Source organism: Triticum dicoccoides, chromosome 2B, assembly GCF_002162155.2.
Source record: "Triticum dicoccoides isolate Atlit2015 ecotype Zavitan chromosome 2B, WEW_v2.0, whole genome shotgun sequence".
Lineage (NCBI taxonomy): Eukaryota > Viridiplantae > Streptophyta > Magnoliopsida > Poales > Poaceae > Triticum > Triticum dicoccoides.
The window spans coordinates 23335575-23350465 of NC_041383.1; the positions used below are offsets into that span (position 1 = coordinate 23335575).

General features: G+C 36.6%; 1 protein-coding gene across 2 annotated transcripts in view; it reads right to left on the reverse strand.

The window, feature by feature from the left end:
* Positions 1 to 525: 525 nt before the first annotated feature.
* The window catches only part of LOC119361867 (achilleol B synthase-like), a 15916-nt gene continuing 1550 nt past the window's right edge, over positions 526 to 14891 (reverse strand). The window contains exons 2-18 of one of the 2 annotated variants that reach the window (XM_037627023.1): positions 7348 to 7533; positions 6259 to 6348; positions 5982 to 6176; positions 5784 to 5868; positions 5230 to 5396; positions 4715 to 4903; positions 4511 to 4624; positions 3968 to 4090; positions 3778 to 3897; positions 3489 to 3587; positions 3210 to 3266; positions 2840 to 2886; positions 2597 to 2740; positions 2333 to 2510; positions 1357 to 1431; positions 1147 to 1230; positions 526 to 829 (exon numbers count right to left, since the gene is read on the reverse strand). In XM_037627023.1, coding sequence (XP_037482920.1) covers positions 713 to 829; positions 1147 to 1230; positions 1357 to 1431; positions 2333 to 2510; positions 2597 to 2740; positions 2840 to 2886; positions 3210 to 3266; positions 3489 to 3587; positions 3778 to 3897; positions 3968 to 4090; positions 4511 to 4624; positions 4715 to 4903; positions 5230 to 5396; positions 5784 to 5868; positions 5982 to 6176; positions 6259 to 6348; positions 7348 to 7533 — 2070 coding nt within the window. In that variant the 3' untranslated portion in view covers positions 526 to 712. The remainder of the gene's footprint in view (positions 830 to 1146; positions 1231 to 1356; positions 1432 to 2332; positions 2511 to 2596; positions 2741 to 2839; positions 2887 to 3209; positions 3267 to 3488; positions 3588 to 3777; positions 3898 to 3967; positions 4091 to 4510; positions 4625 to 4714; positions 4904 to 5229; positions 5397 to 5783; positions 5869 to 5981; positions 6177 to 6258; positions 6349 to 7347; positions 7534 to 14891) is intronic. The other variant, XM_037627024.1, reaches the window with a different exon arrangement.

A 14891-nucleotide genomic window follows, 5' to 3' on the forward strand; every position in this document is an offset into this window, starting at 1 on the left:
CTGGGTTTGTCTTCGTAGTGAGTTTCATCAATGGGATCCTTGTGTCACCATAGCATCTATGGCTTCCCCCAGTATACCGTCTTATATTCAATACATGAATTTTGTGCGTCGACAATGATCTTTTGTTTGAACACAGAACAATCAAAGTCGCTCACATACACTCACCTGTATGAACGCATGCATGCACACCCTCCTCCTATGAGCACCTCCGAGAGTCGACAACAACCTGAGACATGTGACAGGTGGCATGGTCCATAGGACCTGGTGCCCATCATTGTGAATCGTGTTTGCATGAGGATATGGTCATTGCATGTGATCGGAAGTAATCTTGTACTCCCTCCGTCCCAAAAATCTTGTCTTATATTTGTCTAAATACGGATGTATCAAGTCATGTTTCAGTATTAGATACATCCGTATCTAGACAAATCTAAGACAAGAATTTTGGGACGAAGGGAGTACGACATTACGTGCATATGTGTACTTTAATGTATCATTGACAAAGAAAAAAGGGTGTGATAACTCGCTCCCTTCATATGTAGTAAATAAAGTGTGTGGCTCAAAGTACACATAATAATAATTCCAAAGAGTTACATGATGAATTGTTGGAAAGTTCACACTAATCATCAAACACAAAGCACAACAATTGCTCTTGGGCAACATTTTTATTTCTTACAACAAACCTCCCCCTCCTCGCGTAATCTTCTATATATTGTTAATGTTTGATTGCTAGCAATCGACGATGGAGCTCCCCAAGAGCCATAATCGGGTATAAGTTGCGATAGTTGGCATAGTTAAAGTACAAGGAGGAGTTAAAGCATCCAACGTGTTCCTGTGTCATAGTGAAAGAACAAGCATGAAGGTATATGCATTTTAAGTTACAATTCTCAATGGTTATTAATTAGTTCAACATAGCAGTGGATTAACTAAGGGTAATATAAGAATCTGCATGTGTGCCAATGTCATTGCACATCTTGGCACTTTCATATAGTTTATTTTCACATTGTTGTTGTTTCTACATTCAGTTCCAGAAAGGCCTAGATTAACTTTTATTAGCTATTACTTTTGGGGATGTATTTTTTGCAATCATAAAAGAATCATCTTAAGACTATTAATTGTTCATTTGAAAAATTATATGGACATAGTAACCTGTTGGGGGAATTCGCCTGTTTCTAGTTGCATGTTGATTAATTGTCTTGCTGCTTGAAATAGTGGTACTGGATCTCGTTCGACCTAGTTACAAAGACAATATAAAGAATTTTTTTAGATAATGCAAATATCCCAGAAGGGTCAAATTTTATGAGAGCCTTTTAATTAAAAGACCAAATGAACACCAACTTCAAGAAATGAAAAACTAACCTGCCCAGCATAAATTAAAGCCAACATCGCAAACGAAGTGTTCACAACATTAGGTTTATGGCTATCAACATAATCCTGTAACAAAATTTATTAGAAAACATATATACTCATAAATATATATGGATAAACTTTAACCCATGCTTCTAGCTGACAAGAGTTAACCCTGAGATTTTAGATGTTGATTTAATTTTCATTTCATGGATTGTGTAAAAATAAATGGAAGGTCCATGCTAATTTGAGGCTCAACATTTGTTCCAATAATTATTTGGATACTCCTTTTGGTAGTACCTATTTGTTTTGTTTTTGTTTTAATTACTTAGTAGTGCTAACATGATCAGGATACACATGTTATTTTTAAGAATCAAGGCCCGGACAGGAAGGACCTAAACATGGGGGCGGGTAGGTGAGATCCATGTCACATGAGTATTATGTACCATATCTCTCCCATAATATAAAAGCGTTTTGATGTAGTGTCAAAACGCTCTTATATTATGGGACAGAGGGAGTAGTTGTTAAACAAAAGTAACCTAACCTAACATAAGATGTATCCACTGCCCATCGTCAATTTATCTTTTCTCTAAGAAATAAATTTGTACTTTTACTAATATCATGCATAATTTTAGGTCTTTCATGAAAAAAATGGATGTTGATAGCTAGATTTGTCAGATAAACTCTAGTTTCTGCTCTCTTGGTGCTTTCACAAGAGTTCCATTATATTTAAGTGAGTTTTGCCCAATTGGTCGTCCTTTTTGTTGGACATACTTAACAATTCAACTTATATATGTTGAAAGTATAACCACTTTTAGTCCATCCAGTAGATCATCTTCTATTGTTTTTATAATGTTCTCTAATACTTAGTATGATTTTATCACACAACTGAACTATGAAATGGCACCACATTATATTGTGTACTATAAGACATCTAACTACCATTTGAAGGAATTCATTGATGAATTAAGGTAACTAGATATATTACCTCATTATGACTAGAAAGATAGCTTTCACCCCATCCACCGATGCTTTGTTGTTTTGATAACAAAAAGGTGCATGCTTTCCTGATGGGGTAACTATTATCATAGGTTCTTCCAGCAGCAACTAATCCTCTTACCGCAAACATGGTTCCATAAGTGAAACAGATTGCCCATGTGCCATACCTACAAGATAATAACAAGACTATAGTCCCACATTCTGAATCAAAAGTAAACTAATTTACACACATAAATTGCATAATGTTACTTACCATGAACCATCATTCTTTTGATTGTTTTCAATAAATTTAGCAGCATCTCGAATGCATTTTTCTATCTCATTTCTACGATATAGTGGATGTACCTCTTGGAATATAATCAAAGCATCAAGCACCGATGATGTACATTCAACAGATCTACCAAATTTTTATATGTCACGATTTAGTTCACTTGAATGGATATAATAATGAAGAATATATGATAATTATGAATTAAAGAGTGTTTGCATCTCTTACGGATAGTCGACAACAATATTCCGAAAACTCTCAGAAGGGTTGAGAACCTAGCTTGTGAAGAAGAAAACCAGTCAGAGTAGAGAGGGGTGATAGAAATATAATGGTTTGGAGAGTAACATGTTCTTGGGAATGAAAGGGGAGAAAAATTCACAAAAGGTTCTTAATCACTATTTTGCAAATTTTATAAGAAAAATACATTGGCAATTAGTAATACCATACGACCAAACAACTACATAGTATTGCAAATAATCCCTACAACGCGTTCCTTCTATATTTCCAAATTCCTATGGCAATGGACATGTTAAAAAAATTATATTGATAATTCATCTCTATTAGTTCAGTTTATGAAGTAGAAATGAGTGTTACATACCTCTAACCAAGAGAAGGTCCGCTTAGATTCATATGTAGAAAAGGTACCATCCTTATTCTTGAGCATGAAAAAATAGAACTTGCTATTAATGAGATGTTTAATGGAACAAATGATTTACAATAATAGTGTGTCTAAACAGTACATATACATGAAAGATAGGATGCAATCGATGGCATCATACAATCGTTCTTGTTTTATTAGTGAGATGTTTAATGGAACTTGCTATTAGTAAGATGTTTAATGGAACAAATTATAACTAACTTTAATATGTATATGTACCATGAAAGATAGGATGCAATCGATGGCATCATACAATCGTTCTTGTTTTATTGGATCTCCAACAAGGTCGGGTGATATCTTTGATAACAGTAGCAATGCCTGAAGGAATTGTGACAAGTTAACCTCTTCCACAAAAAATGACCATTTCATTAAAAATTGTACTAGATAATCAATTATATATATATATATATATATATATATATATATATATATATATATATATATATATACCATAAAGAGATATCCTTAAGTATCAAATTAATTAAAGAACACAGATACTTATATTGACCTTAACAGCTTCTGCAGTACAGTCAGACACAGACCAACCGTTGTCAACACTTGAAAGGGTCCATGATCCTTTTGATCTATGGCGATAGTAACGTTCATAATTTGGATGGTTGCTAAGGACCTTCAATTATAAGAAAACATGTTACGATTGCTCTAGGATCAATTCATGCATATTATGGAGAACAAAAAACCTGTGAGTTTTTCATGAATTCATGAGCCTTTTTTATAGTTGGCCCAAACTCGCTAATAAGATTTGTGGAGCAATAGGCTTGAATTATGAATGCTATTTCCCAGCTATGACAACCATCATATACCTGTAATATACAATACATCATCATTTGAATTTGCCATATCTGGTGTTCTAATTAATTCCCTTTCTTAATTTTAAATACTTGTTATAGCATTCACTATAAATTAAATACACATATCCATATTTTTCACATTGGGAATAACTAAAATTAAGATAGGAAGAATGATGGTTCTTTTTTATGTCTTATAAGGTGCACCTAAAGAGAATTTGCGTCCTAGTATAGATGCAACTACAATTTCGCTACTATGAAACTTGGGCATGTTTAAATCATGCCTATTGCATGCAACTTAGTTAGGGATCAAAAGAAATTCCTTATGAGACTAATGGTATCACATTATTTGAGACAAACAAATCTATTCATGAATTACGTTAATGTGTGAAATTTTGACACACAACTAAATCTATCAAATATTCTAAACTATACCTGTGCCTTCATCCCATCTTCTGCAAGCCACAAATAATCATAAAACCTTGGAAGATGTTGTTTGAACGCATCCGAATTTGGGTTTTCTACCCAGCAACATATCATATTTAATGCCTAAGAATAATTAAATTATGTTAAATTTTGATAAAAAATAATGTAGATTGTTAGTAAAAGAAATGTGAACTTAAATTTTAATTATTTCACCTTGGTAATAGGGCAAATGCCAACATATTTAGTTGTTTCATCCTCGTAATGGATATGCTTCATGAGGTTACTCAAAGCTCTCTCTCTTAGCTTGTTGGCCGGCCAACAATTCAAAATTGGCTCCACAAACTTGTTTAGGCAACCAAATATAAGATTTTGCGCTTGTGAGCGTGGGTAATGCAGGTCCTCCTGTAACGAAAAACATGTTCAAACTAAACTAGCTTTCCCATCTAGATATTTCATCTTTATAGAATTACCCAGTCAACGTGACATGGATGTACTCCCTCCGTCCCAAAATTCTTGTCTTAGATTTGTCTAGATACGGATGTATTTAATACTAAAATGTGACTTGATACATCCATATTTAGACAAATCTAAGACAAGAATTATGGGACAGAGGGAGTACTTGATAATTCATACTCATTTTTAAACTTGAAATCACACAAATTCGAACAAGGTTATGTCTTGAATTAGTAACAATTAGCAGTAGGATACATAGTAAGAAATTAACAAACCTTAGCACAAGAATCACGTGCCTTGTCCCAGTCAATATTCGTGTAGGGCACACTATAGAGGTCTTCCCGCAATGCTAATATTGTTGGACTAAGGGGACCAACAAATTTTATTCCATAAAGGTATGCCATTGACATGTACACCAATCGGGTATAACACCAAAATCGACCTAGATATGAAGTGTTATTTTTTATTGAATGGCTGATGAAAGATAAATATCAACTAACAGAAAGAAAAAAATATTATTTTCTATAGTTTATCATTGGCGGCAGACTTATATGGCGATCCATGCATTGGTGAGCACCCTGTAAAATATACATGAAAACATCTCTTAAATTAAAGCTTGCTCTTCTTATGGGCCTGTCTTCTTCAACAAAACCTTTCCAAGTGCTACAATTGCAATATTTCTTTTTTCTGTAAGTAACTCAGTGTGGTCCCTTACATAAGCCATTAGTCTATTTCTTGCACAACTAAAAAATGTACGTATATCCTACATTTATATAATTTGCTTCTTCTCTTATTGTGTAGTATATATATTAGCATATTGAACAAGTACCTGGGTGAACTGGAAGAAAATCCGGAACCAACCATAATTCAGGAATAATTGGATTATTTCCTGACCAATCGTAGACTCCTATTATCTGTGATGTTATACACGAGTTGCTTGTGTTAATCTTAGTATAGGTATGAACTAATATTATCTCAGTAATTAGGAATAAGGGGCATCATCAAAATCCTATGTTATTTAATTTACCGAGAGCCATATTTTCCCCCATTGTGGTATGGCAGTTGCACTTCCATGAGATATAATCCAAGAACGACCTTTGGCTAATGCGTCAAGATCACCATTTAGCTTCTCACCAAGAAGCATTAAGCATACATAATTCATGCATGTTCCAAACATGGTACTTGGCCCAAGAACTTGCTTTCCCCACCCTCCATCCTCGTTCTGCAAATTTTTATAATGCACGACAAATTCACAATTTTTTTTTTGTTTTGAATCATATGCAAATATTATGCTAATTCCCTACCTGTTGATTGTAAATGTAGCGACATATCTCATGCTTGTGTTCAAAAGATAGTACAGTGTTAAGTGATCCTGTAACATATAGAGAGAATACCTGCAACATAAAAGAACATCCAAATGTACGAGGATCATCGTCTAGACGAGCAAAATTACATCGATGAAGAATAAATTCAAATAAATAGTTATAAGCTTCCCTAAATCCCAAAATTAGTTCACACATTTAATTGGTCGACTCACCTTAGTCATTCGAGTGTTGTCATTATGCATGTCACACATTTTGATTTGGCAGTGTTTTGGCATACCTTGCAGTAAATTATGGTTATATGCTTCTATGATCCCGAGACATAGTGTAATAACACTTCTAGATAAGAAATGTCCAAGTCTTCTATATTGTTGTAAATGTTCAAGCTAAACAAATTGGGAAAAAGTAGTCCAATTTCATCCATTAGAAAAGCAATTTGTAGCCACTAAACTTTTTATATTTATACAGATCCCAGGAATGAGCATTCTTCTCACAAGAACTTACATACACATAAAGAAAAGACATCTACTTGCATAATTTCTTTCGAAGACATTTTAAATTTGGAAATTTGTTTTCTATTAAAAAGGTGAACCTTTTAATGACTCCTACATTTAATATTTTCGCCAAGGCATGGGTAACAATATTACACTTATAGTTTCCTAAATCATATTAGTTACTAGGAAAGAAGTTCTAAAATGAAGTGGTCGATCACCATGAATAACCTCGAATCGGCATAACTTCATCTAGCACATCTAAAACAATTCAATCAATCTTTCAATTAAACTCTGCACTGCAATTACCAATTTGAATAATTTCTGTATATTATGTATGATAATTATAGATTTTTTCTTATGGGATAGTGCATATGATAGTAGACCATCTATGTGGTTGTATTGCCATATAAAATATACATTACTGGACAATGTAAAATATTTATTGCAAGTACATGTAATGGACATAGTTATCTCCCAAAATCTAGGATTTCACAACCTACATTATTGTTGGTATGTAAGAAAAAAGTAAACAAATATAGAAAAAATTGTACCACAATAATCTTAGTAAAATACTTACAAAGATGGGCATAATGAACAAAATTCCACTGTAATCACCAGGCCAATGCCCATCATGTGCTTGTAGAGTTGAATATTGATTTAATGCTCGCGTCAAAGAAGCAGATATAATTTCCTCAGTGACTTCTATAGTATTTTCAAGCTTAAGGGTTGGAATATGCATTGAAGGTGTGTTGAGTTTTGCATACTACAAGGAAGGATATACACCATTAGGACTAAACAATACATTAAATGATGTACCCTACAAAAATAGCACCAACCTCCATATAGAAACATACGACATGAAGGTTTTCATGATTTAAGTTTGATCGACCTATAGATTGATTATATGGACTATTTGACACAAGATTGCTACCATACATCTACGAATAAAAACACTAAATTTGTACAAAATAACCTACACATTGGTGAAGAAATTTCTATTCAAATTTAGGATAAAATTTGAAAAACTAGCAGAGTGGAGCATGCACATGCGCAGAAAACATCTTAGTCGGTTTATTTTATACAACACAATAACACATATTCTCCATAGTTGTACTATGTTTTTTTATCTAATAGTGTCAGTTCGTGATGCATGGATTGACAATGGAAATAAAAAATTAACAAACTAAAACACAATGAACGCTCCCCCGCAAACTGAATTAACCACCTCTAGTAAAATATATAACAAAAATGGAGCATAAAATAAACACGAAGGCATAGGCATGACATCAGGTGAGGTAGAAATAGAATAAGTGCGGAAGTGTAATAGTGGTGTAATTCATATGGTTATCTATAACAATGGGTATTTAACTGCAAAAAACCCGGGTATTTAGCCACTTAGTATTATAACTACTGTTTTTTGTCTCCTCCATAAACCGAATCAAATAAGTCCTATAGAATCACTTAAATTTTACTATGTCGTGGTATATAAATTATGAGAGAAAAAAGTCAGATTAGATTTTAAAAATTGATTATAGTTTACGCCACAATCTTTTGTCCTTTTGATCTAGGAAAACTAAATTAAGATTGAAACATTTAGTTGATGGTAAATAATTAATATACACTTTAACATCAATAAAAGTCAAACGCTACTTGAAATAATCGTGTATTTTTAATGTGTACTTCAATGTGTAATGCTATATTCACATAAAAATCAATTTTGAGTTAAAATCTTACAATGATTAATCATATCACTCCATTTGACCTTTCCCAAATACATTAAGCCTTAATTGTTTTTTTAGCTTTAAAATGTATGACAATATGGTTTCAAGTTTCACTAATAGCTGGTAAATATTCATCTTCGATATAGTATTATATACACACTGTCCATTCAGTTCAGTATATTTAAGAAAAATACAGTATCTAGTATTTTTATGCCCTTACTATCATTTTGAAAACATACTTTTATATACAGGCTAAATGACATGACTCCTTTACCCTTAATCTATTGTGTAGGCGTACATGCACAAAGCTTTGTTATACGTACTATTTGTTAATGTAGACTAACTTGCTGATGTTTGAAATCTCATTGGACAACCAATCAGAACCCTATGTGAGGTCTATATGTGACTTCCTGAATATCATATTGTATGTATTTTATTCACTACATTTATTTGACAAAACTATCGATTACATGCCTTCGTTTCACATCAGATAATAATGTGTCTCATGAAAACAAATCATTTTTCTACTCATAGGTGTGTATTCCTATCTATTTATTTCACTCTATTTTTCAAAGGTGTTTTTGTCATCAGAACCTATAGCCATTGATCTCGGTGAATTTGATTTATTTTCATGTATTTAGTTTAACTTTGAATAACGCAGTTTGATATACTGGATAAACAACATGCCATTCTCCTTCCGTCGTATAATCGATAGTCCAATCATGTGTGTTCAAATGTGTGTTAACACCAATTTTATTCATCATTTGCACTTAATATTTAGACACCTTACGATAGTCGATCAGTTCAACCGCCCCTTATACAAATGGTCGACAACTTGAGTTACACTATTATGCAAAAATAAACCTTCATGTTCCATATTGTAATATAATAATTTTTATTATATGTTTTTTTAGAAATACCAAGTTGATGTACCTTCTGCAGTACCTTCCAAAAACATTTATCGAGGATGCTCCAGATTTTTTCTAGATTATTGTGTTCATGTCAAAATTAGCCATTTCCTGAAATGATTTTGTATTATTTAGGTACTAAATATTTTTCTAGACACTTCTTGGATATAATTAAAATTGAAACTACATGTATCTCAAATGAGGCCTCCAATGCAAAACGAGTCATATCTAAGTACTTTTGTAACTTTTAGCTCCTAGATATATATTTTTTTCAAATGTTTGCTTAGGAAAGTAACTACCTTTACATACATCTTCTTTATTTTTCAATTCCTATAAAAATAAGATGTGATATAAAATATGAAATTGAAATGTGACTATTAGGCTTTTTAAATCTTAAATGCGTCAAACATTTTCTACACATGGTGTATATTACATTGTTCATATAAAGTTTAACATTTTTTCTAGTTCTTTGCTATTGTTTAGAAATAAAAGGAATTCTAGCTATTTACTGGGTATAATTCACATTTGGACTACGTGTATCTCCAAGAGGGCCTCTATTTTCTAATTCCATATTTAAGTAACTCGGTGCAGTTGTAATGTAACATGTTGAGTTATCGGGTGTTTATTAATTATATCATATGATAGTAGGAAATAATATCAAGAGTATCCTCATTGATTTTCTAACCATTGATGGTTTTGTATTTGAGTTCTCCTTGTGTTTGCTTTATCTAAACGTGAAATTTGTTCATTTGAAAATATTTCCAATTCATCCAAGCCAAAATTCCCAGGCCCAAACTTTCTCCCTCACCATAGGCTGAGCCTATTCTTCTTGCTTTCCTTTTTCCTTTTTCCCCATCGAATGGGCCAAGCACTTTCCCTGCTAATAGCGGCATAGAGCAGACAAATTACCTAAGGGGCACATTACATGGGACAAATTACAGTATTGTGACACTTTTACCGTTTTTTCATGTATTTACTTTACCATTTAGTCATTTACCTTTTCTGTTTTAGTTTCCGCTTTTATTTTCTATTTTTGTGGTTTTCATTCTTTTCTACTTTTTTCTTATCTTTTACCTTTTTAGCAATTCTTTTATTTTTTCCATTTTTGTTTGTCATTTCTTCCAATTTTCTATTAAATGATATATAAATATTTTTAGGAAGACACATGAAAATTTTAAAAACTATATCAACATGTTTCTAAATTAGGTGAATTCTTTTCTCATTACATACTTTTCAAATGCACAAAGATATTTAAAACAAAATATATATTTAATTATCCATGTACACATTTCAAAAATAAACATTTTTTTAAATATATGAACATTTGTGAAAATATGTGAACACCTTTTCAATGAGATTAATAAGTTTTAATACGTATACACATTTTCGAAGATAAATCAGACTTTTCTAGAAGTACATTTAATCTTCGTAGTTACATTTTTTTACCATTTTTTTCTTCAGAAATGTGTACGTACTTTCAAAATTACACAAATGTTTCTAAAATAGGTGAACATCTTTTAATTACATATTTTTAAATGCATGGACGATTCAGAAAATCAGATGCGCACTTTTAAATTTGTGAATGATTTTTAAAAATGTAGATCATTTTCTTTGAATATATGTATAATTTAGAAAAAGTGAGCATATATTTAATTACATGAATACTTTTTTAATATGTAAACTCATTTTTTTAATACATGGAGAATTTTCAAAAGTACATATACAAAGTGTAATTTTTACACGGGGTCGCAACGGTTGCGGGTTGCCTTGTGGCGTGCAGGTGCGCGTAAGGGTAGGGTGTGCGTGTGTGCGTTCATAGGGGTGAGTGTATGCGCGTGTATATGAGCGCTTGTGTCGTACTGATGTTAAAAAAAAAGATATGCACGAGCAGCTTGCTAACCAGCAAACCAATGGGAGATAAGTGGACACGTCTGCTTGGACACCTCGATGAATGCATCCAGACTTGGTGTGTCCACTTATGGATATGCACCCCAGGCAGCCCAGGCCATTGCCTGGGGCGTGGAAAAAATCGTAGGCCTATATTTAGAAAAAAAAAACTTTGGCCTGGGGCGCAGTCCAGGTCCAAGCCCAGGCAGCCCAGGCGAACAGGCCCAGCCGGCAGGCCGTCCCAGGCCAACTCACCCGCACGGCCGCACGAACTCGACATCGAGACGCTCTCCCGCAAGGCCGCAACCCTAAGCCGTCGCCCGTCGCCGCTCGCCGTCGCGGTGTCGCCAGTCAGGTTCTTGCCTCCGTCCGCTCGGATTCCCCCCTTCCAGCGCCCCCCGTTTCAGCGCCCGCCCCCTCCCCCACCCGATTGTGACGCTGCCGCTGCGGCGCTGCCGCTGCGGGCCTGCGGGAGTGCGGGTTGCTGCCTTGGTCGCCGTGTCCGGCGTCCGGCGAGGCGGCGAGGGCGCGAGGCAGCGAACCAGGATAGGACGCGACCGCACGAGGATTCAGCCTGCAGGCTGCCCGGCCCGGCGTCCAGCGAGGTTGATGCCCTGTTTTGATGGCTTGATGCCCTGTTTTTGTTTATAGATGCCATTGTCTTGTCAGTATTCGATTGGATGATGATGATGATTTTAGTTGTTAGATGCCACTGTTTCTCTGTTTGTTAGATGTGTCATGTAGAAACCAATTTTGACATTGAGAAATTTTTGTTTCTCTAAAATTTTACAGGAGCTCAAGATGAGCAAAAGAAACAAGACATTGAATTCTTTTTTTCAAGTTCGAACCACCGAAGCCGCAGAAACCGGTCCTTCAGCTCAAACAACTGATGTTGGATCCATGGCTGCCCCTAATGTTAGAGCTGAACTCAAACCAGGTGATGTTAAATCTGACCCCGTTAAGAGAATACCAATTGAGGAGTTAGATCCAGACATTAGAGATCTTGCTAGAAGGGAGTACATTAGTATGGGTCCTTGCCAACCAACTAATCATACATATGAAAAGATAAATGGTAGGAGCTTTCATGACTATTGGTTCAATGATCATCGCGGCTGGTTGGAATATAGCATTGAAAAAAAATCAGCCTTTTGCTTTTATTGTTTTTTGTTTAAGCAACCAAGAGCTGAAAACTATGGTATTGAAGCATTCACGAGAAATGGATTCAAATCTTGGAAGGATGGACCTAAAGTTTTTAATCAGCATGTTGGCAAGCATGATAGTGCTCATAATAAATCTAGGCAACATTGTGAGGATTTCAAAAATCAAAGACAAAATCTGCCACATGTCTTTGATAGGGGTTCTCAGAAGCAAGAAGAAGAATACAAAGCCCGTCTCTTGATTATATTGGGTATTGTCAAATTTTTGATACTACAAGCTCTTGCTTTTCGTGGTCATGATGAGTCTACTAGCTCAATGAATAAGGGTAACTTTAAAGAGTTGTTGGACTTGTTCATAAAAAAAGACCCAAAGGTGGCAAAATTATTTGGGGATGCGGGAGATAACCATAAGCTGACATCACATAAGATACAAAAGGATTTATGCAAGGCTATCGCACACGTAAAGGTGTTTTGCCTCGTCCTACACGTAAGTTTTCACATTTTGCATTTATCGTTAATTAGTTTTGCCTGCTATATTATGCACTGATTCACATTTCAAAATTGATGATTGAAGGTTTAGCGATGTCTGCTATTGAAGATGTAGTCATGGGAGGCTCAGATCAACCAATCATTTGATTTGGTATCAAACTTCTGTATCATTTATCTATGCCACATATTGTCTTTTGATTTGTCTTGCTTTATTAGTTGACCATCATGGAACAAATGCTGCCATTGAACATCATGTTTGGTTTTTTTTTTTAGTTATGCAAAACATAGATTGATTCTTGTATGCCTTGAAATTGAAGTTTTTTCTGGGTAGTTTTTAGCCATTAGTTGTTCGCCTGGGGTGTCAGCAATTCCTATCCTTTTTTTTAAATTAAACAAAAATATAAAAAAGCCGATGGACTACGGAAGAGCTGCCTGAGCGAGCCTAGTAGCAGCTCTCTCCCTCTCTATTCGCATGGCTGCACGAGGAGTAGGGCGGACGATTTGATCCTGGTCACCGCATGAGCGCGTCGCCGCCGCCAACAGCTAGAGTCGCTCGCTGCTCCGTGCACCCATGGGCTCGCCGCTCGCCCTGCCACCGCCTAGAGTCGCCCTAACAACCGACAGAAACGTCCTTCCCAATCCTTGCTCTTCTCTGGTGGCCGGTCCTCCTGCATATCGATATGTCGTGCATATAAGTGGACGCGGCATCGGAGAACCAGATGTGAGGAGAAGCAGACGCACATGGGTTCATTGAGGACATGCACGTACTCGAAACGCATTAGTTAAAAACGGGGCTTTAGTCTCGGTTGACAACGGCCTTTAATTCCGGGTCACCAACCGGAACAACAAAATTGAGACTAAAAATCTTCATCTTTTAGTCCTGGTTGGCCACGGCCCGGGACTAAAGTCCCTCGACGTGGCCACCCGCGCGCGCTAGGAGCTGGAGGACCATTAGTTTTAGTTGGTGACATCAACCGGGACTAAGGTCCCTCCACATGGCCGTACGATATCTCCAACACCATCGAGCCGCGCCACCCAGACTATAGGCCCATGGCACGCAACTGCTGATGTTTTTTGACATGCTCTTCTACTTGGGACTGGCTCAAGTCCGACGTTTGGTAGATATTAGAGCATCTCCAGGCGATCCCCTATAAATTAACATAGTAAAATTCTTAGTGGAGTATATATACTTTACTATTTTTTTGCCGTTTCTAGCCGACCCCCTAAATTTAAAGGAGTAAACTTCAATTTGATCAAATTCGGAGCAATTTGAACCAAAAGTAGCATGCATTCAAACATAAACATAGGTAGTTTTGCACAAATGAATACAAAACATAAATTTAAGCTAAACTAAGCAACTAATAAACTACTTTCGTTCGAAGTGTAGGTCGAGCCAATCCTTCCTGGTGTGCCGCGTGCCGGGTCCGGGCCGGTGCCGTCGTCGGGGAAGACACTCCTCCACTCGTTGACGTCGATCTCCTCGTTCTCGCCGCCCTCCGCGCCGCCGTCCTCGCCGCCTTTGACCTCATCGTCGGAGATAACGATAACGTCGTCGCCGGCGTTGGCAAAGATCATCCGCTCCGCCTCCACGACCTTCGGGTGCTCCGACAGAGCTCTTTCATGTAGGCCTCGAGGCGCTTCCTTGCCTCGCGGTCCTCCAGCACCATAGCCGAGCTCACCACCCCTGGCTCCGGCGGACGAGGTGGACCGGAGCCGTGCCGAAGGGGAAGTTGAGCGGGCCGCCGCATCGTATTAGCAGACCTGCCAGTGGTCATACTCCGTGGCCGCGAACTCGGCCGTGTGGAAGGTCCCGAGCCACCGCCGGGTGTGGGTCTCCATGATTTCGGCCTCCCACGTCCCCCAGTGCCGTTGCCGGAGGACGACCCCCGCGTTGCGGATCGTCGCCGGGGACCGGCGGCAACCACGTCCAGTCATTGAAGGGGCAGGGGAGGGCGGGGG